The 26,859-nt window shown below is 41.7% G+C and overlaps 1 protein-coding gene across 1 annotated transcript in view; it reads left to right on the plus strand.

Annotated features, from left to right (window-relative positions):
- plxna2 (plexin A2) overlaps positions 1-26,859 on the plus strand; it is a 360,814-nt gene that overhangs the window by 324,002 nt on the left and 9,953 nt on the right. Inside the window, exons 26-31 of the mRNA XM_041799400.1 lie at positions 425-528; positions 13,521-13,620; positions 21,410-21,600; positions 21,725-21,894; positions 22,074-22,286; positions 22,583-22,733. Of these exons, the coding sequence (XP_041655334.1) occupies positions 425-528; positions 13,521-13,620; positions 21,410-21,600; positions 21,725-21,894; positions 22,074-22,286; positions 22,583-22,733 (929 nt within the window). The remainder of the gene's footprint in view (positions 1-424; positions 529-13,520; positions 13,621-21,409; positions 21,601-21,724; positions 21,895-22,073; positions 22,287-22,582; positions 22,734-26,859) is intronic.

Genomic DNA, 26,859 nt, shown 5'->3' on the forward strand with positions numbered 1-26,859 from the left:
GTGGACTGCATCTGATACTGTGTTGTTAGGACACGCAAATCCATTGAAACCTACCTCGCTTCAATAGTTTCAGGCATTGGAAATAGATCCGTTTTGGCACTGATGGTGTTTTTTGCTTTTTTAGATATATCAGGATTAATCTCACTGTTTCACAACCACCTTAAAACTTCTCCCAGGAGCTTTAAACTGCTATTACTTGATTAGATGTAATAAACTCCTCCGCAAAAGTACTCCGCTGTACTCACGCGCTAATCCAAAGCAGATGTATATCTGTACCACATGGAAGTTTTCTTATGTATCCATTACATGTGACACCAAACTGAAACCACCGCTGAAACCAAGACAAATGGCGTTCTCTGTGGCTAACCATGATGTATAGTTTGCATATGCAGGGGTTTTATAACTCTTCTGTTTGTTTCCTCAGAGTGGCGCCAGGGGCGGATGGCTCGCGTGGTGTTACAGGATGAAGACATCACCACTAAGATAGAAAACGACTGGAAGAGACTCAACACTCTCATGCACTACCAGGTAAACATGCACAGGCTTTAGCTGAATGTTTTCCTTAATTAAGTCTCCAAATTTTATCGAGAAAGGGGTTCATTTCAGTTCACTTTCTGTCGTGGCTTTTATTATGGAAATTGCACCACATACCTTGCCCAACTTTGATGTTTCCTGCTCTCGACTTTTTGGCAGCCAATTTCTTGCTGCTCATTTGCATGCCCTTGCCTTGCTTAATCCGAGTGACAGAACAGAGGACAATTACTGTACAGGTGGCAGGAGAGATGAACCCTCAGCTTCTCAGACGACTCTCCCTCCCCCGGAGAGAGGAAGCGGCTCCAGTCAGGAGGATAACATCTCTCTTCTTCTCTCTCTTTCTGCCCCTGTGACTTCTGCACCGGCAACAATTAGTCCTGCTGTGCATGTGTGCTTCTCTCTCTTGACATGTGAAAGCATGATTCACACCCCACAATTTAGGGCTCATAAATGCAACCTGTTCCCCTCCTAACAAGGAGAGGGAAGTGGAGAGCTTAAGAGGAGGAAAAGAGGGAATAAGAGGAATCTATCATCTTACTGAAAAAGGGGGACTGAAAGAGAGCAGGAGGGATGTAATTTAGTAGGAAAAAGTCAGAAAAACAGGATCTCCAGGTTTCGAATCTTCCACTGCTTGTTTTCAACCGGCTCTCATTTGTCAGCCAAGGGGGACCATCTGCGTTCAGACTGCAAGAGGCTGGATTCTAGGCCAGATCAGAGGCTGCAGCTGCAGCAGGGGGCGAAGACCAAAACCTTGTGGCAAGGGGACAGCCTCCATCTAGAGGTAGAAAATAGGGAAAATGTCTGTTGAGGTTCAAGCCCTGACGCTCACAGGATCAGTCTGACCTCCTGCCCCAGCAGAGCGAGCCAGGTCATTTAACAGCTGCAGGAGTCATTAGAAGATGGGACACGTCACTGTGTCCTTCAGAGGAGCTGGCACCATGCTGCTTCTTTCTCCTTTGTCTTCCTTTTTTTCTGTCCTTACCTTCATTATTTCAGTTTCAGCCATGCTTACACTGAACGTGTCTAGGTCCAGTTCCATAGGCTTCTGTTAGGATACTAGAGCTGCAGAAATATTCCCCAGCGACAAGGGTCTTAAGTGCCTTTTCACCATGGGTCCCTGGTCCCTGATGTTGCACTTACAAAGTTTCAGTTGATCATTTTTATATTCTGATTGTGCAGATATGTCTTGTCCCATTAGTTTTTCACACCATTTCTGAAACCGACACACCAAATAGTGTTTCATATATCAATTGCATGGGATATATTTTATATCCATCTGGAAATCACCCATAGATGGTGTTTGGAAAGGGCAGAACCTTTCAAAAAAGTTTCTGAGGGTGACTGGATGAGCGTTTTGTCTGTCAAAATTATACTGGAAAATCAGAGTGACATAGTAGGCGTGCACCCATCCAAGGAATAAACTATATATCACAGGTTCAACAGGCAGCCATTGTCATGTCAAAACATGATTCTTTAGTGTCAGTCATGATCAGTGTCTGATCCGATAGGGAGAAGAGCAAGCACATCTTTCCAAGCAAGAAAAGCTTACACTCCAGAGGCCTGGTCCTAGATCCAAGCTCACTCGAGCCCTGTGCAACTTAATTAATCCTGTACTTTCCATCTTGTTCTCCTCAAATGCCACTGATTTGTCTGGTCATTTTCCGGCTAAAACAAATGTTTCAAAATGAAGCTTTGCAAGATGGATCTGCCTTATTGCGGACATGGAATCAGGCCACTCCATCAGTTTGGCAAGGTTAGCATTTCTCTGTTTCCATGACTCTTGTGATTCATTTGTTTTGGCCAGGGTTGGTATGGCATAAGTGGACACTGCCATCTTGGAATCAAGACGTGCAACAGGCTTTTGGCCAGCTTTCCAAACCTCTTTTAGAATAGAGGCGGTGCTTTATTTGCCATGCTAGGGATTTTTAGCATTCGTATGGCCCAGACTGGCATTAGCATCTTCTATAGATTTACAGCAAGGAATTGGATTGTTTAGATTATGCATTTAAGTGAGGTGTTTTCGATACAGTGGGGGATTTTTATCAGCTCATATCCACTTTTCTTGTATTGAATGTTGCTAGCCTTCTGTATTTTTGCATTTATGACAGTGGGCTATCTTTCTTTTGCTTGCTTCACTACTGTTTTAATTCCACTGACCATTAGGAATAACTTTGGGGCCCACTAGTGCACTTGGGCAGCCTGGATTCAGATCCGGTTTGTGTCTCCTCTTCCACATTTCATTCCCCACTCTCTCATCCCCATTTCATACCATCCTCCTCTCTTTCCTTTCAGTGTTTTCTGTCTCCTATCTAATAAAGCAAAAAAAAATTCTCTAAAACAGCTTAAAAATGCAGAGGATTTATCATTTGAAAAACACGTGGCATCAACACATACCAAAGTATCAAAAAATCTGATAACCATAGCCCTAAGAGATCATTTGCCTCAAGTCTGTTATCTGCCTTCCAACCAGGTGTACACCCATGAAGATAAGGCATATTATGCTGTTAGCATTCCACCAATCACAAATGCTCATGCCGAAAGTCCCACCCTCATGTCATTGTACATACAGAGAGTAACACCTCTCTTTAGTAGAATTCAGGGCATGAAGTAAACCCCCACAGAGTTCGTGTAAACCTTGAATTGTGGTGTTGAAATCCACTAAATTGCTCCAAAAGTTCTTAGTCCCTGGAGAGATTTCCTGCAGTGGAAACACCACAACCAATTTTGTCAGATTTTGTTGTAACATTTCTGACTTGTTTGCATTGTTCTCACCCATTTCCCATTTATTCCCTTCTCTCGCTGCCTGGCAATGTGCATCCTTTCTGCCATTATTGCCTCCAGTGTCCCTCTCATGGTCTGAGTACCTCTTCTTCTCTTGTCTCTGCAGTCCTTTAATCCTTGATGAAGCGCTGCAGTTTGTTTGCTTCCACAACATAATGGCCCTCTCTGTTGTTTTTCACATCCTTTGCGTCGCAGTCTGTCTGCCATCGTTAGCCAAGGGAGATGCTATGGGGCACACAGTCGCACGCGTGTGGCCGCTTCACTTCCCCCCTCGCTCAATAGCAGATCTGAGGATGGCTATTGATCACGGATGTGAGGGTCCCTGTGCAGAATGTAAAGCCCGACATGGTGGAACTTCAGAGGAGATGCTGACGAGCTGCAGGGCAACACAGAGATGAGAAAGAGAAAAATGGATAGGGGCAGCTGGGAACAGTATAGACTCTTGTGCATCATTACTGTTTTGACGAGCTGGCAGTGGCCCTTGTCAGTCTGCGTTTGCGTCACACACCACGCCATTGCATTGGCAGCTGTAACAGCACATCTGGCTGCCGATCACAACAAGGGAGCACAGCTCATTAGGCCCCAGAGTGAGGAAGTAAAAAGAGGAAATATTGAAAAGGGGGTCTGAAATATGCAGAGTGAGATGGAGCATCACCCAGAGTCTTTGCTAATTCTCCCATAGCAGAGACACTGGGACCAGACAGAGGCATTAAAATTCATAGGTGCTCCCAGCATCCCAAGAAACCCCACTGGCTATTTACCCCTGCCACATGGGAAATAATAGTTTACATAACCTGGATATGGAAATGCACACCTTCCCAGCTCCCTGCTATGCCCAAATTAAAAACATAAATACACACATTTAAATTTAATCTTTATTCAACACTTTGGTACTCGCTGTTAGTGGACTACTTCCAATCCTGTGCTCACTATTTCTGCATTTATACAATCTTTCTTGCACAGATAGCATGCCAAAATATGCAAACAATGTCTTTGCACACACACATATTCAGCAGATTCAAACACAGGAGTTGAGATAAAAGATTTATAAGATTGGAGACTTTGAGGCTGATGGCTGATTTGGATCTTTTTGTTGTTTAATCCTGCTCCCTGTTGAAAGAAGAGTTTTATCACACCTCTTTCTTCCTAAGACATGGCACGGTATAACCCCATTCCTGCAGGATAGCACCCAGGCAGTGCGCAGGGATCCAAATGATTGGCTAAATCAGGCATATTTAACAGACAAACTGAGGTTTTCAGAGTGCTCAGGTTATAAATGATGATTCAAAACTGCAAACAAGAGCTGGTTGGTATTCACCAGGGCTCTGTAAGAGTAATTACACTGACGCAGGTGGACAAAGTGTTGATTTAAGACAGGTGGACTGATGCTTTTACTGCATATTAATAATGGCTTGGTACATATGTATGTAGGGAAGGAGACAGTATATCTAGAATAATTTTCCTCAGAAGCAGACAGCTAAAAGTCAACTTCTCCCTCTTTAAACTGCATCAGAATGAAAGTGAAGAAACTTCCCTCCCCTGCTGACTGGTGACCTCCGTCTGTCCTCTCCTGCACCGTGAAGGGAACAGAGAAACAAGGAGAGCAGACTCTGATGACCACATAAGGAGAGCCTGCCAAGTACAGCAGATCTTGTTACCCACCTTGAAGACATCACTTGGGACATTTAGGGGCTATTTTCAACAGCCCCAGATCCAATGGATACTAGAATACTGAGTAGTCATTAATCTAATGCTGGATGTCTTGGCTCATGGGTCCCAGTTGTTAGAAAATCTAAAGATATGACAAATAGCAAAGCAATTTTAAGGTGCTTCTGATCTGGATGCTTTCTAGTAGCATTTTTCATTGAAGAGGAAAGAGATATTTGAGCCTTAAAACCTTCACTTTATAGACATTGATCTCTATGTAAACGCTGAATCTATAAATGCAGATGAGAGACCATGCTATGTGACATTGACTGATGCTTCTGCTTAGTTTCCCAGTAGTACTGACCATTCACATTTATGATGGTTTTAGTCGCATGCTGAGAAAATGCCCAAGATTTCCTGAACCCAATAGGCTGTTGTCCCAATATTGAGCTTTGTATAAACCTCTATGAACATCGATCTTTCCATTTTCCCCCACTTATCTGGAGCTGCATGGTGGTGGCAGCAGGCATCCCTCACCAGCAACATTTCCCAGCCAGATCTCCATTAGGCAGCATTAGAGGAACAAAGCAACCTCCCCCAAGAGTAGGACACAGGGGAGCCCACCCTGGAGCAAGCAGTGAGCGACTGGTGGCAGGGCTATCTTCCATGATGTGGAGCCCACCGCCTACAGAGGCGAAGGCAGAGGCCTTGGCATGCTGATACCTGGTGGTCGGTAGCAATGAGCCTTTGGTAATCACCAAAAGAATTAAGTTTCTTAGAACAGATTTCTAAAAAAGAGTTTGGATTCTTCTTTAATTTCAAGTTTATTATTATCCCAAAGGAAATTAGATCTGCAGCAGACATGAAGACATAGCAGATGCGTGAAACACAAAAGAAATCTTAATACAGACGTATTGAAATTCCACATATCAGGAAAAGGAACTCCAATCAGACTGAGGCAATGGCTGAAACTGTTGATTAAGACAGAGCAGAGGGGCACAGATGGCTTAGCAGTTAGGTCGCTCCCCATGTAAGCGGTCAGCCTGAGTTCTAGTCCAGCCTGCGGCTCCTTTCCCACAAGTCTGTCCTCTGCTCTTTCATCTGTGTTTCTGACTCTATCCACTGTCCTCCTCTGAATAAAGGCATAAAAAGTCCAAAAAGATATCTTGCAAAAAACATAGAAGAGTGCATCATTAAGTGAAATAAACGGCTGTCTAGTAAGTAAATATAAAGATAAGGTGTGTAACAGTTCAGAGAGTCCATAATCTAGCTCATACTTCTGTTTTCAGGTTAAGGTTTGTTTCATAGTGAAAAATCATCATAAAGTGCCAGACTAGTTTTACAATCTGTGATAGCTGGAAAAGCCTGTAGTGTATAAAGCATAAGTAAGTAAGAGGAAAACACACAAGAAAAGATGCAAAATAAGAAGAACACAGAATGAAAGTCTTATATCTGATTTGACATTATAGAATAAATTCAATGTAAAAAGCAAGTAAAAATATAAAATATTTGGAGCTACATATTATTAAGGGTGTGACAAGATCTCTTAGGGGCGCCTGTGTCTCACAATTAAAAGTTTGTGGGTTCAAATCCCAGCTTCTACGGTGAGTAGGAAATGGACTTGAGCTTGTATAGCACTTTTCTACTCGTCTGACTTCTCAAAGGGCTTTTAAACCGCTGGTCACACCTACCTTTTCACACCATTTCACTCCTTATTCACAAACTGACGGCAGAGTTTTCTATGGAGACTGGCCATCAGTGTTAACTAGTCCCATTCATACACATTCATACCTATTAACACGCCACCGTTGAAGCAGTGGGAGCAAAATTGGGTGTAAGTGTCTTACCCAAGGATTCATTGATTCGGTGACTGCAGGAGCTGGGGATCCAACTATAACCTTCTGATTGCAGGACCACTGTCACTACCTATTGAACCACTGTCGCCTACCGTCACATTTTAATGTGTTCTTACCTGGGGCAAGTTAACCCCAAATTGCTCAGACTGCTTTTTTAGTGGCTGGCAAATGTGTATGGATGCGTATGAATGGGATAAGCAAATACTGGTGGCCAATTCTCCATAGCAACCTCTGCTATCATTGTTGGGTAGTGTTACTTTTGCATTACTAAATATTGGAATCCTTTCATTCCTCTTGTTGGTTGTAAAAACGACATGTAACAGTGGCACATCTGCCTTTATATATGTACACTCTGCTTTCACTATACAGCCTAATTTACGGCCTATGATCTCTATCTCTCAGCTTGATAACACCACTAACAGACATACAAACGTTTACAGCTCTTTGATATGAAAACTTTTTAAAAATGAAAAAAATTATAAATCTAAAACTTTTCTTTTGAGGTGAAAAATGTCTCCCATGTCGTGGTTGAGTCGAAGAGGAGATTGCCCTTGCAATCATCTCTGACACTCTAAATAGTTTAGTAAGAAACAGAGCATAGCTGATCCTCCGTGACCCGTTTGAATCATCACTGACGCTGTTTAAAGAGACCTTTGTTGCCAGTGTTCTTGACTTCTCTATATCCATGCATAGCCTTTGAAATGCATTTGCATCAATACCTTCTCTGCTTTCAAATCTAGAGGCTTTATAACAGCACAAAGATGATGGGGAGAGGCAAGAAAAGTCTTTTGCGCTTGCTACTGAAGCTAACTTTTTATCTTTGTGTGTTTTGTTGTCTGCTTTGTCGTTTTCTTTTTTAGTTTTCAATAGCGATTTGCAAATGGTTATGAGAATTTTGGCCACCCAGATTTGGCGAGGGAATTCTGCGATGTAAGATTACCTTTTATATTTGTTGGGTGTCTACATTCATCAAATGAATGATGCTTCCCTAAAATGTGATCATTTTTGAAGGAAAAAGAAATACGGTTACATCACTGAAAGTGAATGAATTTGGCGCTTTGAAGTTCTTTTTAGGGTATCGTCTACATACGGTGGAAAGTTATGCTGGAATAATGGCCGTCCCCACCAAAGATGATGTTGTAAGCTAATGTTAGCTGATTGGTTTTGAAAATTAACACAACCCATCAAGAATTTGATCAAAAAGACCAGCATGCAAGGCTCCGGAACATTCCAGGCTTGTGTCACCAAATAAATAGCTATATTCACCAATTTTAGCCCATCAAACGTTGCACATATGCACACCTTGTGTGTCTCCAAGCCACTGGGCAGAGTCGACAGGTGTGATAAAGATCTGATCTCAGGGCACGAGTCCCAGAGAGATGAGACACCGAAGGGAAACAGGCCAGGACTGGGGCTGTGGGAGGAGAGAGATAGAGGCTGACCACACTCTGCTGTCTGGTCTGCTCTGCACCGTCTAATGGAAGGCCTTATCACCGGCAGGGCCCACAGCCCTTATCACACCTGCCCACTATCAGCCCCACACTGGATTATCCCTGAAGGGCGAATCTGCACGCCTTCAATCATTTACTCTATCACAAGGACCCATCTCTGCTGTAGCCTCTCTGTCAGCCATAAAAAGCAGAGAGAAAGAGGGGGAGATGGAGGGAGGTGCAAAGGGAAAACGGGGGACAGAGAAGCTATTTCATGCTCCTCAGAGAAAATGTATCACAGGAAGAGAAACTTCACGGAAGTCCTCGCTGATGGTGTATTAGAGTTTCTCGGTGCATTCTCAGCCAAGAAGAGGCTATAGGATGGAGAGGGCTGTAGAAATTAGGTTTAGGAAAGTGGAGAGGAATAAGAAGGAGGTAAGGAAAGAAAGAAAAGATGCCCATCTTGGGGGTTTGGGGTGCTAGGAAGACCATTTTTCATTTTTCTCCAAGAGGCCCAGGCTCCAGAGCTGCAGCTGTAAGAGGATTCCTCCAGATTTCATACCCGGTTTTGAGTGTCTCTCCAGTGTGGCTACTAGAGGCCAGATGGCAACTTCAGCTAATAGCACAGCCGAGATTAGCTCGAAAAGAGAGTGGGAGGAATGGGTGAGGACACGGCTGAGGGAGGATGAGAGGCATTTGGCGCTCAAGAGCAAGGAAGAACTATGTACACGCTGATCCCGACGTCCACCAGCTTATTCTCCAACAAAGAATGGAAGAGCCACAGTCCTGCTAAAGCAAATGAAAAGAGGAACTTTCTGCTTCTCTGTAAATTCTTTGAGGTATTCCTTTCGGAGCCTGGCATTTGCCTTTTGTTTATTTCTCCACTCGAGGCTCGTCAGTTTTTCTTTGCCGGGTCTGAAGCAGAAATCCCTCCTAAGGGTGGGCTGTAAATGCCAGCCAACAAGCTGTTTGTTGTGTTGGCTCCCTGAAAAGAAATGCAAGTTTTAGTTCTGTTGGGTATTGTGTTTTATCTGAAAAGTGATGTTTTGGTGCACTCACAGTTGTAGCATTTCAAAGATTTCAAAAAGTCAAAGTGCAGTTTCATGATTGTTTAATTGCATATTTTGGCTGCTGGAAGACCTCTGAAGAAGAGAACCCTTTCTTTAAACCAGTGCTTCTCTACTGGTCCAGCCTCAGAACCTACCACCACTCTCTTAGTGAGAAATTTCAACCCATATTTCTAAAAATAACCACATTTTTTTCCTTGACACACATTTTTGTGGGTCTTGACCCCCCAGTTTTCAAACCACTGCTTTACACCATGTTTTTGCAAATTTAATCACATATTTAACTTTGGTGACCATTTATACCTTAACTTAGAAGTTGTTTGATTGCAGTTAACCAGTTTATTCCTTTCATAATGACCTAAAATGAAGCTTCGCCTCAGTTCATGCAGATGCCACACACTCAGCTGCAATCAGCTGACCTGCCAGCTGACTAAATTGTTGTCTCCCAGCTCTAGCAGCCAATCACAGCTCATTGTACCAATAAGCAAGCCATTTAAAAGTGACATCCTTTGTGATTCCTGTCTCATTAATACCAATCACACCATTCTGCTGCTGGCAGAGCTTCGACTCCACCACCACAGCCTCCCACTTTGTTGCTAAAAGCTTTAGTTGCACCCTCATACTGACTTTAATGCTACTACAGAGTAGATGACTGCTATACTAAATTACATTTATTTGGCATACGTTGTCATTAATGTATCTGCTTACCTGGTAACTTGACACAAGGCGTTGATCCACCTGGCCATAGTCTGTGTTTGGGAAGGGCAGAACCTTTGAAAAATCCTGGAGGGTGACTTGACAAACATCATTCTTTGTCAAGTGGAGCCAGTTGGTGAAACAAACTCATGCCAAAATCCATTGGAAAGATCAAAAAACATTTTTTCCCCCCAGAAAAGCTTTCAGTGGGGCATCCAGTCGCTCCACTGTCAGCTATTGTATATCAGCTTGTAGCAACGTACAACTAAACCCCGCCTGTAACTACCACAAACTTATGCTGAGGCTGGTCCAGCTCTGGTGAAAACTACCTCTATTCTATAGCTACATTTGAGCTAACTACCACACCAGCCACCATTGCATACTTGCCAGCCATGCAACTAAACCTCTCCCATAGCTACCACCTCATTCTCCTTAAAGTCACGCTGATTGGTCTGGTCCGTTCAGGTGGATCTGTCAGATGATATACGTGGAATCCATCGGCCACGCTTAGTTTTCTTCGACTTTAGTTCCCTGCTAGCTGCTGATTGAAGTGCGTGTGTTTTTGCAAGGATACATGAGTTCATGTAGGTCAAGTAGCAGTCACCATAAAGCAAGCACCCAGGGCAGAGATGGGCATTTTGGCTGGTTACCCAGTCAGCTCTTTGAAGTACAGGAGGGTATCTAATCAGGTTGTCTGTGATCCAACTTACCAAGTCTGCCCTTTGTTTGGGTTCTTCTTCTTTGTCATATAACAAGTGGCCTATGGGTAAACTCAGTATTTGTTCATTATTGCAACAAATCCCCCTTGCAATTTAAATCAGCGCCAAATAGTTGTGAGAAGATTTTCATAGGCTTTCTTTCTCTCCCCTCCATGCCTCCAGTACCCATGATACAAGTAAAGGCAAGTAATAAAAAGTATGCTGATGGAAACTGGGTTTACCTGAAGGTCAGTGTTTCAATCAGTGTCCTTAAAACCAAGTCTACATCACCATTTATTTTTATAAAAATTAAACAGCTATATTTGATAAATAACAGATTAACAGGTGTGTGCCTTGACCTGCTTTTAAATGTCTTCACATCAGTTTTTTTTCTGCCTCTCTGAAGTCAAAAGAGCTCACAATAAAGAGCCAAGAACTCTTTGTAAATATAAACTGCACAGGGGGGAAAGGATGATCCTCATTTTCTGTCCTTTATTCACGATGCACAATCTTTTATGCAGCCTCTTCTCTTCTCCGTTTTCCTCCTTGACTCCGGCTCCATGCTGCTCTGATGCTATTATTAAACCCCCGTACCCCCGTTTTCTTAAAGGGTGTGAAGTGTACACGAGATGAGGCATTCAGCTTTCTAGTCGTCTTCTTCCTCTCTCTTCCTGTCTTGTCCTCTCTCTCTTTTCTCTCTCCCTCTGAGCATCTTATCCCAGCTCCAAAGCTTACATCATGTCTCTAATGTTTGTGAAGGGGATGACAATGACAGTCGTGTTGAGTACAGCCATCATGCAGCCGCAGCACTCTGCTCAGCTGAGGAAAAAAGCCACAGGGCTGCTGGAGAACAGCAGGGAGAGGAGATATGACAGGAGAGGAGGGGTTGTACAGGGGTTTGGGAAATGTTTTGCTTACGGGACTATTCACTGAGGGCCTCGCTCTCCTTCTTGTAGTCTACTCTGTACTACCCACATTACACAAACACTCCCTACTAAGAATAGTCTTGTACAAAGTTTGAACTTTGCATACCTTACATTAAATTAGAATATAATACTTAAAAAACAGGGAAACTTTTACTCTTACACATTGCATCCTCCTCCTGCAAACTCCAAGTCTGTTGGTGCTCTTTTGGAGGCTCATCTTCTATGACTATCTTCTATATTTGTGGGTCCTAAAAGAAGGTGTGGTGGCTAAAACACTAAAATTGGGTGTGATGTAGGTTTTCTTGGGGTTGCAAGGGTGAAGCAATCAAATGGGCAGGTATAGTTTTGTCCTGTAGTATGACCTGTCCCTGTTATGGTGGTACCAGGCTTAGCAAGTCAACCCATACATCTGTTCCTCTTACAATGTTTTCCAGTTCCTCCTGGGGAATTCCAAAGCATCTCATGGACAGATGGAGTAAAATCCCTCCAGCCAGCTCTAGGTTTACCCGATGATCTCTCCCTGGTTGGACTGGCCTGGAAGACCTCCACAAATGGGACTTTACCATTACATTAAGCGACTTTGTTCTACTTGGTTTGACTCGGCGTGGTAGCCAAGCGTGGCCTGGGATTTGCTTTTCCACCACAACCAAGCTACCCATTTGAGGGCACGTCTAGACCCGATAACATGGCATTATGAGTCGATGATGTTAAATAGCTGTGCTTCAGTTAGCACTGTTGTATTCTACCATTTCTTCTTCTTCTTCTATTAGTAATCTGACAGGTATTTCAAAGTTTGGTGCAGTGGTTGTAACTTGAACACGTCTGCGAGGCGTCCCTGAATGTCCTGCAAACAGCTGTTTGTAGGACTGACCTCTGTTCTGATGTGGAGTCTACAGCTGATTCGGCTCTTATTATTTTGAAGTGTCTAGACCAAACAGAATATTTTCTTTTTGTTTGGAAAGTCTGTTGGTTGTCATTGAACTGTCCTGTTATGAGATAACTAAAGCTTGGACACTCGATAAGATTTTTAAAACCCTAACCAATTTTGTAATGTGAGGCCCCACACATAGCGATATTTATTGACAGATTCACTAACAGCACATCACACACTAACATATGTATTCATCAACAACTAGAGTCTCCACTCAAAATCTCAAAATCTTACTTATTCAAATAGGACTATAGCTATAACAAGCTACATGTGGCTAGCTGTTAGCCACCTGCTGCATCAACTGTGGTGGCAATTTTGGTGCATCTCCCTCCCTTTTAAGTTGGATTATGGTATATTTTACAGGACATCTAATATAAATACTTGTGTTTTTGCTACAAACTGACAAGCTGGTCCTCCATTTTTTTATGTCTACTGATGCTTCAAGTTCACTATCATTGCTATAGCTGTGTTTGTTGTGCTTCCTCATTTGAGCAGCTTGCCTCTTGATTGGCTATCATTCTGCATAAGAATTCTGCTCATACCTGCTTGGCTGTCCTCAGTGTTCAATATACAGGCAGGATAATCTATCAAGATAACCTTTCAAGTAATTCGATAATCAGGTCTTTGCTGTTTGGTTGGAACTGGGGGAATGGGGAAAATCAGCATGATTGTCTTGGTGAGCAGGCTTTATCTCTCTTCCCACAGTTTGTGGCAGGACTGATGGTTGGACAGGGATGGGTTTACATGGAAAATAAAAGCTACAGACAAGCTAAAAGAATCGCTCTCCTGTCAGTGTTAACTGAGCTGCAAACAACAAACCCAGGAGGAGTTTGACTGTAGAAAGTTACATGTTTGGTTGCATGTCACATATATATTTAAGGTTTTTAATGCAGATTTGTTTAAGGTTAAGATGCAATGCTGTCAAATTCATGCTCTTTTTGTCCTTTCTTACAGGTGTCAGACCGCTGTGTCGTGGCTCTGGTGCCTAAGCAGACCTCATCATACAACATCCCCTCCTCAGCCAGCATATCCCGCTCCTCCATCAGCAGATATGGTGAGTCAATAAACTAGTTGCTCTTTGTACCCTTGCTGATGCTTAAAAAGTCGATGGCATTGATTTCAGGATGCCAAACATCGTATATTATGGGATTATGAATGCATTCGCAGGCATATTTAAACAGTAAATCAACAGTTAATTCCACACAGATGCGTTTTTGTAGCTCCTTTTGACTTATATTAACATCAGGATATATTTTATATTGGTGGTTTCACATTTGAAGAAAGCAGTGGTCAGCTCTGTTTGATGCTGGTGTTCTTTTTGCTTCAGCTTTGTTTTCCCAACCTTTTTCTCTCTCCAACTGAGCGTGGAGCAGTTTGCTTTTCAGTTCAGGTCCAAACTCTGTTGGATGGTGGAAGAATGGAGAAAATACAGATAGAAAAAGAAGAAGAGAGGAGGGGAAAATTGAGCGATACAGACTCTGCTTTAAAGCCGTCATATTATTGTAACGAAGATGCATTCTGTGCAGAGCAGACGTACATGCATGCAAGCTCACACATGCGTCAGATGTGCTTTGAGTTTGTGCTGTCGGGTGTCGAATTTGGTCCCGTTCCAGACACACGCAGCAGCACGAGGCGACTTGTGATTACTAATTATTCTGTGTGAATGATACTTCACACAAACAGAGACAGATAAGTGAGCACGGCCAATTATCAGGACAGGGGAGAGAAAGGGAACGCTGGCTTTTAAACACAAAGAGCTCACAGCGGCCTTCTCTCTCAGAGCAAGTAGTGGTTATAGTAGGTTCAGGTACCTCTGGATCAACATGTCAAAAATGACTATCTTAAGTGATTGAACTGAAAAAATAGGGATAGACACAAGAAAAAACAGCCAGTAAAATTGCGTCTTTGGACTACACTGCATTAAGCCAATTCTTTTAAAAGTTTTGCATGAATTAGTCTCCGGTATCTTGCTCATGGAGGATGTTTTCATCCATCATGAAGTGGAATGATCTGCTTAGAGGCTCTACATTCCTTATTTTTCTCTTTCTTCTTCTCTCGTGTGTACAAGCGTTCAGGCGCTGAACGTGCACAGCATGGAAAGCAGAGCCTCGGCTGGCATGTGCCCGTCCCTCATCAATCATAGGTTGGCACAGCAGGCACAGCTGCACCTCGACACCTGCTGATGGATTCATACCAATTTACCGTTCAACACTTAGCATCTTGACTCAATTTGCGCCCCAGGCACCGACGCCCCCTCCCTCCCTGATCTCGCCTTAAAATCAGCTTCCCATGCAGCCTGGATGTGTCCAGGAGCTGGGCTCTGCAGCAAGAAGGCCCCATTTAGTCTGAGCAGAGATGGAGGAGTACATGTTCTCATACTTCATTCCAGTACAAGTGCAGATATCTTTCAAAGAAGATACGATAAAAGTAAACGTACTGATTCAACTCCTTTACTGAAGGGGAAGTTTAAAAAAAGAACAGGCTTTGAAATGTAATGACATTATAAAACTATAAAGCAGCGAGACATTTCTTTCTTCTACTCAGAAAAGTTAACTGAACCTCACAACATTATTGGAAGACTTTTAAACTTATATCCCTTGAGCTAAATAAAGTATATCAAAAATACTGCAATAATGAACATCAGCTTTGTTCTGTTGTATCAGCATCAGTGTATCTGGATGAACTAAGATGATGGACTTTTATCCATGTTGCCTGAAGTTCTCCAAATCAGTGAAGGAGATTGCATTCACTTAACATGTCCAATTTCAACTTGTTTTTCCCCTCTGTAAAGTGTTGATGTACACATTTTTGTTCAGTTGTTTCACTGAGCTATTTAAAGCTCTCATCAGGAACTTTCAGTCTGTGTCAACTTTAGCATCCCATCTCAACAAACGTTAGTGTCACGAACTAAATGAAACATCACAAACAACTCTACTTTCATCTCAGCCAGGATTTTACCCGTATTTTTTTGTTCTTTTGAATTTTGCTTCAAGTGTAATGCACACTAGGACAGCAAGCTGAAGATTTCGATTGTCCTCCGTGTTTGTTTTTCTTCCAAAGTCACATTTAAATGTGTAAATACATGTCTGTGAGGTGCGGTGTGCAGGGGTGCCACCAGGGATTTTGGGCCCCATGAAAACAAATCTTACTGGGCCCCCCACAGCCAGCTGCTGGAAAATTTTGATACTGTTTTACATAAAACTATGCATTTTAATGATATTTTTGACCATCATTTACATATTTGTGAAAAGAACAACATGATGGGAGTTAATTGGTAGGGGACACACTGAAAATACAATGAAATTCATTTAGATTCAATTATTTGCTGCAAAATTGATACTCTCTCATCAAAAACCCATCTCTTTCTTTAAATACTTGAACATAAAATTCTCTTAATTAATTACCTGAAAATACAAAGCTTAAATACAAAATAACCTCTTCCATCAAAATGAAATGCAAATATAATCTGTGGAGAAACAAATAAAAATCTCAAAAAAATCTTAGCAAAAAACACCATCAAAAACAAAATGGTCAATTGCCTTTTATGATTTATTGTAATTTGAGCATTATCATCTATAGAACAAGATGCAACAAACAAACAATAAAAATACATAAATGAATAGTAATAATAATAATGAATAAAATCAGCAGCAGATGTTAAACCAAGTAAAGAAGGCTCACATTATTCAGTATTTCCTATAATGTAATACCATTCGTAATAGCATCATAATCACCATTTCAGGTGGCCTCACCATTTTGTTTAACTTCATGGTGTTTGCAGTGATTTGACCAAAAATAACAAAGGAAAATGTGATTTTCCTACCAGTACTCCACTGCTCTCTGTCTCCCTCTTGTAGCCCCACATGCAGGTCTAATTTATCTCTAAAACTGTAGACTCACAGCTGATGGCATTAGATTTGTGGTGAAAAAATACATATATGAGGCTATCTGGTTGTTGCTGTTTAACCCTCTGATTTCCAGAAAATGCAAACATTTCTCTGATTGGATTGAGAGCAGTCACCCAGTCTGCACGCACTAGAAATGTTCTCTGTTCCTACTGCAAAGCAGGGGGTGAGAGTCTCAACTACTGACCAAACATTATATTTCACAGATAGCTGATGTTTTTTAAACCATTAAAATCATTTTGAAATAAATACAGACTAGGCTTTTTTATTTCAGAATGATTTTTTATTCTTTAATGTTTTTTCTCCATAATAATTGATTAATTTAACACACAGCTGCTCACCTCCTTCCTCAGGGGGTACTTGGGCTTGTTCAGGTGGGTCGGGGGGGACTGACGGACGGCTGCTGCTGCTGCTCTTGACGTGTCTATTCAGAACATGCGTCAGTTTAACTAAACAACAGTGAAATGTATAAATCCAGAGTTTTCTTCAGAAATATGAGCTAATATGGGGAGAAAAGTGAGCTAGCTCATGAAGTATGTACAAAGTTAGGAATAGACAACAGGCTAATGTTCCAGAACTTTCCATCACATGACCCACTAACAGATTCACCTTGCCTATGAAAGAAGTGGGTGACAAACTGTCTCTCACTCTTCACTTCTTTCTCCTGTCTGAGCTTTTTTTCTTGTCTTTGTTAACTCCCTGACTTTTGAGGCATCCTGCCGTGTCCGCCTCCACTCGCTGTCTGTGTAAAGTTAGCGCTCTGCAGGCTGTCTGACGGAGCAGGTGGACTGAACCATTTTACATAAATAGAGAGGGGGGGCAGGCGTTAAAAAATGTTTCCAAAACAAATAAACTTAGTGTTACCAGTACATTGTAAATAAAATGTATGTGTGATTGTACGTTTATTACTGAGTGTCATATTATTTTGTCAGTATTATAACTGTATTAGGGGCCCCTGTCAATCATGGGCCCCTAGAATCCTTCTCCTTGTTCTCCCCTTTTCGGCGCCCCTGGCGGTGTGTGACATCATTACTTTGAAAGTTGTCAAAATGTGTCATATTTTGATACTTTCCAATACCATATGCTTTAAACAACAAAATATGTTATTTTTACATTTCATTGTCCCAAGAATCTCAGATTTAAAGAAAAAGCATTTCCATCCATCCGTTTACTGGTGCTAGCGTCCTGGCTAACAGCTACCTCATTTTGGAGCTGAAAAGTTGTCAGCTAGTCCTGATGAATTATTTATTTGTGCTTTTTAACCACTTTTCAACATTTTTTTCAGCCAGTTTTGCTACTTCTTTATGCCATTTCTAACCCATTTGGACTGTTTTCCCAACTTTTTGCAACTTTTGAACCATTTTTTCCACTTTCAGTAAATTTTGGCCACTGTTTAACCACCTTAAACCCATTTTAATGTTGTTTGCCTCTTTTTGCTACTATTAGCCCATTTTTTTGCAGTTTTTTGCCCTTTATTGTCTCTCTCTTTTGCCACTTTATGCTCATTTTTTGCCATTTCTTTTTGGTATTTCTATTCAGTTTCTGCCACTTTTCACCCACTACAGTTGATTTTTATTCATTATTGTCAAGACAATTCTTTTGTCAGTTTTTACCAATTTTTGCTTCTTTTTGGCCATTTTTGTGCCACTTTTCCCCCTTTTTTTGCCTCTTTTCAGTGTTGAATATTTATTTTCCTTCAAGATGTCTCAGTTTTTTTCTGTTTTATTTTCTGGTATCCTGACATTTTTGCAAAACAGGGCCTAGCTTTGAAGTCTAACATTACTTTCCAAATGGTTTAGTTCTCTGTTTCCATCCACACTGTTAACTTTCCCAATAACAAGGTAGTTTTGTTTTAAGAAAATGGTTTAATCAAGGTTGTATTTGTCCTACAGCATAAATAAATAAAAATCATGTTTTGTAGCTTTGATATCATTAGTTACTATTCAGGTTAAAAATAAATCATGGTTATCACAGCTTAACTTTACAGTTCACCATGATTTTGCCAACCTCCATGGGTACCCAGTCCAGCTGGGCCCCATAAAGCTCTCCCTTTTATACCCATACGGACGGCTTTGCTGCTGAAACATGGGAGGTTTAGGCAAAGTATTTCTGATCTGAAGATAAACAGATAATCTGTGAGATACTTAAAAATGTATGTCTTCAATTCCTTTGCTGTGTCTGGTTTTGGGGTTTGTTAAAACTTTGAGGATTAAGGTAGGGTTGAAGGGATGAGGAAATAGCTGAACCGTAAAAGACAGTGACTTGATTAAGATTGGATTTGCGACCTCAATCCATTGTTGCACCCAGGTTCATAAATTCAACTCCCCCTTGCCCAAACCTTCCTTCCTTGTGCTGAGTCTGGAGGTGCAGGTCGGTCTTATTTGAAAGGTGTAAGTGGCTGTATCATCAGCAGAAAAGCTTTGTTGTTCAGCTCGGCCTTTGAAACCAGGTCAGAGAGATCCTCCTTGAGATCCTCAGATCCTAAAAACCTCCAGAGATCCGTCTGCCAGGAGGAGATGTTGGGCTAATTAGAGAAAGTGAAACTGCTATCATTGAGAAGGAGCGCTGAGCGAGGAGGCCGGAACACGAGAGCAGAGACGATGAGGATGTATGGATGAAGGAGGGTCGTTTCGGTTCTTAGCAAATTAAAGATCTTTTGATGCATTGATTAGAGTGTGACAGGGACGTTTTCAACATGGCGCTGGTATAATGTGGCAGGGGACAGCCAATTACAAGTGCTTTTAAGAGGAGCCAGCAGCAACCATGTCTCAGTCAGTCAGTGAGGCAGGGATTATATGGAGAGGGAGGAAGGGGAAATGATGAATGTAGGAAATGACAAGAGATAGTCAAACAATTATCAGAAAAATCAAAGATGGAAGACCTGTCCCTAAAATGATGGGATTTTTGCAGGTTTTCAGTGTGTTGTCAATGCAGAGACAGGGGTCTAAATAAAGACATCAAAGGTGGCAAAAGAAGGGATGATATAAAGTTCACTTGACTTTTTCTCGACTACAAAAATGCCTTGATCATGGGGTTGAACTTTTACAATAAGATGGAATTTCTTTCTTCAAAAAGATCCATTTTCCAGGAAATGAGCTTTCAAAAGGGACTTTTTAGTGCTAACTCTTTCTCACCGGTCAGGCAATCGCAGCATTTCAGAGACTGGCAAAGCAGCAAGTAGTCTGACCCTATGGATGTGTTGCCAACTCATCTTTAAATATTTACAACTCTCCAAGGAAGTATTGGTTTCCTATTTCAACATTATACACGGGTAAGCTGACTATTTAAACAGGACAGAGTGCAAGGGATAGAATAAGAGCGGGTCTTAATGCTGAGAAAAATAGCATGGCTTTTGCAGACACCAGCAGTTTCATTCAAAAGCTCTTCAAGGGTCTTTAGGCCTTGGTTGACAAGGCAACAATAGCTGGAGGAACCTTTAGGCCACTTGAGTGGCTGCAGGGACTGAAAGTCATGTCCTTTAGTAGAAACCTGGCTTTTTTATGCAGTCAAGTTATCCCGGGGTGAGATGTTCTCTACTCTCACCTTGTGAGTCATCGACACTTCTAGTTTCAAGAGAGCTTTGAATAATCAATGTAATGGCAAGGGCCGCAACTTCTCATCTTTTTCAGTCCTCTTTCCTTCTATTAAATTATACAAACACTGCAATCTCCTTCTTAACATCACATAGAGCCGGAAAAGACTTGTAAGGAGATGCTAAAAGGAAATGAAATAGAGTTAAAGGTATAATGTGACTTTCAGAGTAAATTTCCAGTAGATGTAGCACTTACACACCAGTCTCCCAAACCAAGACTGTCTCCATCAGCTTCTCTCCTCCTCCTCTCTTTCCTCAGCACTCCAACTGAGAATGACTTTTTCTACGACTGATCGAGATACAGATATGCAGCACAAAGTCAATCCAGTTATTATTTCTTTAAGCGTTTTAGACCAAACAAAGTCCTTTCTTTGTTTGGGAAATCTTTGGGGCAGCTGTGGCCAAGTAGGCTGTATTCCTTGGGCAAGTCACTGAAACCCAATTAACTTTGACTTTGTCAAAAACCACACACGATTTGCAGCTATAAATGATTCCTTTTTTAGCAGTTATTAATTAGCGCTTATGCATTAAGCAGAATCATCACAAGTTCCTGCTCTTCAGATAATGAAGGAGAAGCTGGGGTGGAGGAGGGTTGCAAGAATAGCTTGGAGAAAGAGTGGAAGAGTGTAGCCAGGCAAGAGCAGATTAGATAAGGCACCATGAGTGTTATTAGCCAATAGCGTGCTTAGAGCGAGTTAGCTGGCTGGCTATATCTACAGTGGTAGAATAGTAATAAAGTCATTCTCTTAACATCAACTGCTACTGAAGCTTTCTGTTTCCACATCAGTAGGACATGTCACAGGGAAGATAACCACAGTAATGGAAGACAGGACTGTGACAGCAGGGAGATGCAGGCAACATGCACAACCCATCAACCTGGTCTGAAATGCGTGTGAATGTGACCTGTGGTGTTACAAGTAGTCAGCTGACTAGCAAAGTGCTATAGAAGTTCAAGTCTGTTTTATCATGTTGGGTCTCCATGTATTGTGTCCTGTCTCTCTTCCTTTACATTTGCTGGGCTAACAATTGGACAGGAAGGGGTTTACATGAAAAAATATCTGTGTGAATCATGTTTGAGACTCTCAGTGAAACCTAAACAAGCTCAAAGTCTTGGCAGTGTGAATATAGAGCTAAGAGCAACAAACCTAGATGGACTTTTACTTCACTCTCATGAATGAAAGTAACTTCTTAAAGATATATCCAGTTTTGAAATACACAAATGATACCTTTAAAGTTTGCTTGTGAGGGTACAGAGCTTGTGAGTGTCTCTTTCAAAAGTTTAGTGTTCTTAAAGTCCATTAGTCTTGCTGATAATTCTCTTAACCCTCATTTTCTTTCCTGGACAGACTCTTCATTCCGATACACGGGCAGTCCTGACAGCCTGCGTTCCCGTGCCCCCATGATCACACCTGATCTAGAAAGTGGTGTGAAGGTATGGCATCTGGTGAAGAACCATGAACATGGAGACCAAAAGGAGGGAGACCGAGGCAGCAAGATGGTCTCTGAGATTTATCTGACCAGGCTACTAGCCACCAAGGTACATTGATAGATTCTATAAGTCAGCATGCTCTAATCTGTTAGATTAGGGATCCCTTTCTTCGGTCAATTATTGTCTGTCTTTTATCCTGACTTTCTAACTGCTTTGTGTTCTTTTCTTTCAGGGTACACTACAGAAATTTGTGGACGATCTGTTTGAGACGCTGTTCAGTACAGTTCACCGAGGGAGCACACTTCCCATCGCCATCAAATACATGTTTGACTTCCTGGACGAGCAGGCAGACAAACATGGAATCCATGACACAGACGTACGTCACACGTGGAAAAGCAACTGGTGAGACTTTTTTCAGAGACTTCACATCAAAATCACAAAAACCATGCCCTTAGATGATGTCTTAGCTGCCCAAACGTGACATGATGAGTCTATTTTTAGGTTGCGTCATGTAAAGCTCAGCTGGAGTATTCATTAACCATGAGAGATGCTTACTCATTCCCTTTGTCTCTGTCTCCCAGCCTTCCGCTGCGTTTCTGGGTGAATGTGATCAAGAACCCGCAGTTTGTGTTTGACATCCATAAGAGCAGCATCACGGACGCTTGTCTGTCTGTAGTAGCTCAGACTTTCATGGATTCTTGCTCCACTTCAGAGCACCGCCTGGGCAAAGACTCCCCATCCAATAAGCTGCTCTACGCTAAAGATATCCCCAATTACAAGAGCTGGGTAGAGAGGTAAGAGCTATACACCATTCTGATCCCCGCCGTCATTTCTTTTTGTATCCTCTTACAATAAAAACTGGGATCTTTGGGGAAATTGATTCATAATTCTCTTTCTTCTTGCCTACAATTGTCAGTTTTATTCAGTAAAAGCCTCCAGTGAGTGACTCTTATCAGGCACTCATTGTTAGCGAAAGTGATATTATGCCTTTAAAAAGAAGAATTTACTAGGTCTCAGTTGGACTGTTTCATCGACTTAGTAAGTCACTGAAATTGATGCCAAGTGTTGCCTCCCCGTCTACCTCCTTCAGGTACTACGCCGACATCAATCGGCTGCCAGCCATTAGCGACCAAGACATGAACGCTTATTTGGCAGAGCAGGCCAGACTCCACTCTACGGAGTTCAACATGCTCAGCGCTCTCAATGAGATCTACTCTTACGTCAGCAAGTACAGTGAAGAGGTGAGTGATGCTTTCCTTCAACTTACAGGAATAGTTTAGATGCACCCTGCAGAGGTATTATATATGATTTTATGTGCAATATTTCTTCTGTCTGATTGAAGTCAATCTTATTGGGAGTTCCTAAGGCACTGTTCACATGGATACCAAATTTGCTCTGATTATGACATGCATTTACATGTAAGAAGCATTTACTCAGAAGACAGCATTTAGACATGGTTTTTACAGTGTCTCTCAGTGTTGGTTGGGATGATACAAACTGTATTGTTGTAGTCAAGAACACACTTTTCAAGACAAAGGCATGCCTGAGACCACACTTCACCGAGGCCCAGATGAGACCAAGACTTTTGGGAATTAAGACCGAGACAAGCCAACACATGAATTGAAGCTATTTGTTGTTTTAGCCAGGGCTTCTCCTTATCATCACATTTATGATGTCAAAGAATAGCACATCAGCAGTGGTCTTGACCGCCCTCGATGGAATATCCCGAGTCCAGCCAGTCCGAGACCATGACAAGAAATGTCTCAATTCCAAGACAAGACCAAGATATTCAAAATGGGGTCTTGAGACCAGTCTCGAAACCAAGACCGCCCTCAAGTACACATCCTTAAAATTGTCTTAAATTGGACTTTTTTTATTTTGAGGCCATAAATAGACTTCTTTTTACTAGTGAGTGGTCTTAGATTTTCGAAGGCACTGACTTAGACATGTCTTTGTCCAGTCTATTTTTTTTCTGCCTGCATTTATTCAATTTTAATCCTCTTTTTGGAGCACATTCTTATTGTGAATGTCATGAAAGTTATCTCTGTGCAGTATATTAACAAAAAAGATGCATTAAATTAGCCGAAAATAATCAATTTTGGGTGTTTATGACCAAAAATCTTTTGTCCTGTATCAATTGATATTTCATTAACAGTGCATTTAACTAGACAATTCAGCTCTGTCAGAAGGGGGGAGAAATCTTACATGCTTTTCCTTTTTGATGTTCACAATTTAAAAAAAACGGTGTACATCTTTCTCAAATCAGGTCTTAAAGAGGTCTCAAAAAAAATGTATTATTGTGTAGGAACCCTGTCTGTTGTCTTGTCATGTGTAGCTGGAGGTTGGCTGTGTTGCTGCAGTCTTTTACCTTGTTTTTGCCCAGCTAGCACGTTGTATTTCTCATTTTCAGCTCTTGACTTTCTGGTGTTTGAAGAAACCCAAAATTATCCTGTATGTAAGCCGTTCCAGGTGTAGATAAACTTTCTCTGGATGCTGGTTTGTTTTTATCTGAAGCATTCACTGCATCATGTAGTTTAGTGTCTGTTGCCACCTATGTTTTTTGTTGACTGTACTGTAAGTGACTTGTTTTTGAGGACTGCCATCCCAGCATTTGTAGCTGTAGTGATTTTGTTAAACCTGTGTCAATACACACAAGGAGTTCATGATGGTAAAATACTCTATTACTTCAGAAAAGGCATAGTAATATTAAAGTGTGAGGAGTCAAGTGTTTTAGATGATATGTACCTTAAAATAGTTTTCCTCTGGAGCGAGATCCAGTTTAATCAGAACTGATGCCCCTGTGAGTTTAAACCTCCACTATTATTTTCAGTGAAGTTTTTGGGAATCCCATTGGAGAAACAGACTGCCTGTTTTGTATACAAACACCGCTATAGCTGCACGCCTCCTTGTCCCCTTGCTGTCTTTCCTTATTTCAAAATGAGTTTACATCATGCACTCCAAGCAATTCCTTTTTCGGCTGTTCTCCCAAGTTAGACTGAAAACTCTCTGTTACTAACTTACACCAAAGTGATTTTTGAGAAAAAGAAAATGACTTTATGTCCATGTACACAGACAGTGATTCGAATAGTAATTGACATAAACCAAATCTCTGATGATCGGATGAGCTACAGCTGATCTGAGTAAGGCTAAAGGGGTGAATATTAGCCAGGAGGCTAGCACAAACACTGAAAATCCAACATTCATGTGTATTCGGGATATTAGTAAAGGACCAGTTTACTAGATCTGTCAAGGGTCCAGCCATTTCTATAGGCAGGTCCACACATGGGCATAGCATTTCTAAAAGGTGGCATGATAAACACATGCTTATCAGTGGGTTCTGGATCAAAGCTGCTGTTTTTCATGTCAACTTTCCACTTCAGGCTCTTTGAGTGTGCAGTTTCCCTGCCTGAGAATCAAAGTAAAAACCTGGTTTACTGCACATTTTTTGCACCAATCCAGACACAACGTACAAGAATTAAAAAACCCAGAGATGGATAACATGACAGCGCTAAAAATATGAAGCCAAAATATCTTAATTGCCCTTTTGTGGCTGGCTGCAGCATAGGTGATAAGGACTGATCTCATGAAAGCTTAAATGACCTATATTTTAGAGGAAAATTAAAAAGTTAAAACAATGATATGTTAATTAGACCAAAATATTTCTTTTTTTATTAGTGTATTTGAAATAAAGCAGCCCCCAAAGTGTATGTGAAGGTAAAAGCTGGTCTCTTTGCCAGTGTAGAAAGATCATAGAAATAGCTTTTAATTGAATTTATCGTGACATCAGTGCTTACGTAAAGTTGGACTCTGCCCTATATTAAAGTCCTCTGTTTCTGTGAAGTGTAATTCATTTCCAGAGCGTGATGATCTCAGACAAACCCTTCCCCTTCCCCTGTTCTTCATACTGACTTCCTCCACCTTTAGTTTTCACCTGGAGGGCAGTCCCAGGCACTGATTGCGTAATGAGCTGCCGCCTTACTAAATCATCCGCTAATTACAAGCAGATCGAGAGCTCAAATTGAACAAAAAAGGCGTTTCACAGATTTCCGTTCACTTTAACCCTGGTGTATGTTGCCCTCTGTGTTCCCAGACTGTTCATGAGTGTCAAAGGTTAGTGAGGTCAGCTCAGAGTCGTCAGTAGACTTCCCTAAAGCCCAGAGGCCTGCTGAGACCTGAGCTTAACAAGACAGTGCGTCTCATCCGTGCAGCAGAAAGTGAATATCTACAAGCTCTCAGCATGCTGCGCTGTCCTTTCGCCTGTGTTGAGTTAGAGTGGGCTATCTGTTATATGGCGCTCTCATGGGCAACACACTGTCAGATCACAGAAAGCGTAAAAAGGAGGGAGGAAGATAGGGGAGGAGGACGCATTTATGGAGACATTCTGCTTCTAATGTCAGCTCCTCCTCTGGGAAGCATTAGCCTGACCTTTATGTTGTACCACACTATCTCTCTCTCTCTCTCTCTCTTCCTCTTTCCTTTACATTCCTCCTCTTTTCCCCCATTATCCAGTCAGCTTCCCCCTCCACTACCCATGAATCTTACACTCCCTTCTGCTGCCTCTGCAGTTGTAGCCTCCTGATGCACACATGCATTTAGACATATGCAAAACACTGTAATTTTACGCACATGCACTCTACACATGTACCCCATCACTCCTGCAGTATCCGCCATCTCCCAAAGTGCTTTGCATAAAAAAAAAAATAACATCCTAGCACCATTGCTCATTCTTACTCAGCCCCTTCACAAAGGGCTGGTGTCAGGCTAACCGGGCCCGAGCTGCAGCCTACTTAAATGGATTTGGGAGATGGCAGTGGGAGCTGCACCTGCATACAGTGCAGCAGATTAATAATAGATCGCTATCGGGCTACGATGAAGAGGAGGAAGCGCTCTGCCTGTAGCTGCCAGGCTTTAAGAGCACTTAAGCAGATGAGAGGAAGATGGTAGGTGGGCAGACAGATAGTGTGTTCTGCAACAGGACAGGCTGCAAACAAAGGTTTGCCATGCTATGCAATAAAAGAGAAGAAGAAGAATATTGCTGACATGTTTTCAGCTACTGCTGCACCAAGGGCTTAAAAAAAACCTACAGTTCACTGAAACAAAACCCCTTAAATCTTTTGCCTTTCAACATTTATACTTCAAAGATTCACTGAGGCGTAAATCTCATTTATAATCAGTACATTTAAATGCATGCTACAGTTATAGTTTGATAAGGATATTCAACTTTCCTTGGCCCGGTATACAAACACTGAGGGAAAACTAGTTCATTGACAGAAGTATGGCTGTCTAAGGAAGGGGTGATATGCCCATTTAAGCGAGTTCAAGATACAAGATTCAGGATTAACTTTATAGTCACTGAACGATTTTGGA

Source organism: Cheilinus undulatus, linkage group 11 (genome assembly GCF_018320785.1).
Source record: "Cheilinus undulatus linkage group 11, ASM1832078v1, whole genome shotgun sequence".
Lineage (NCBI taxonomy): Eukaryota > Metazoa > Chordata > Actinopteri > Labriformes > Labridae > Cheilinus > Cheilinus undulatus.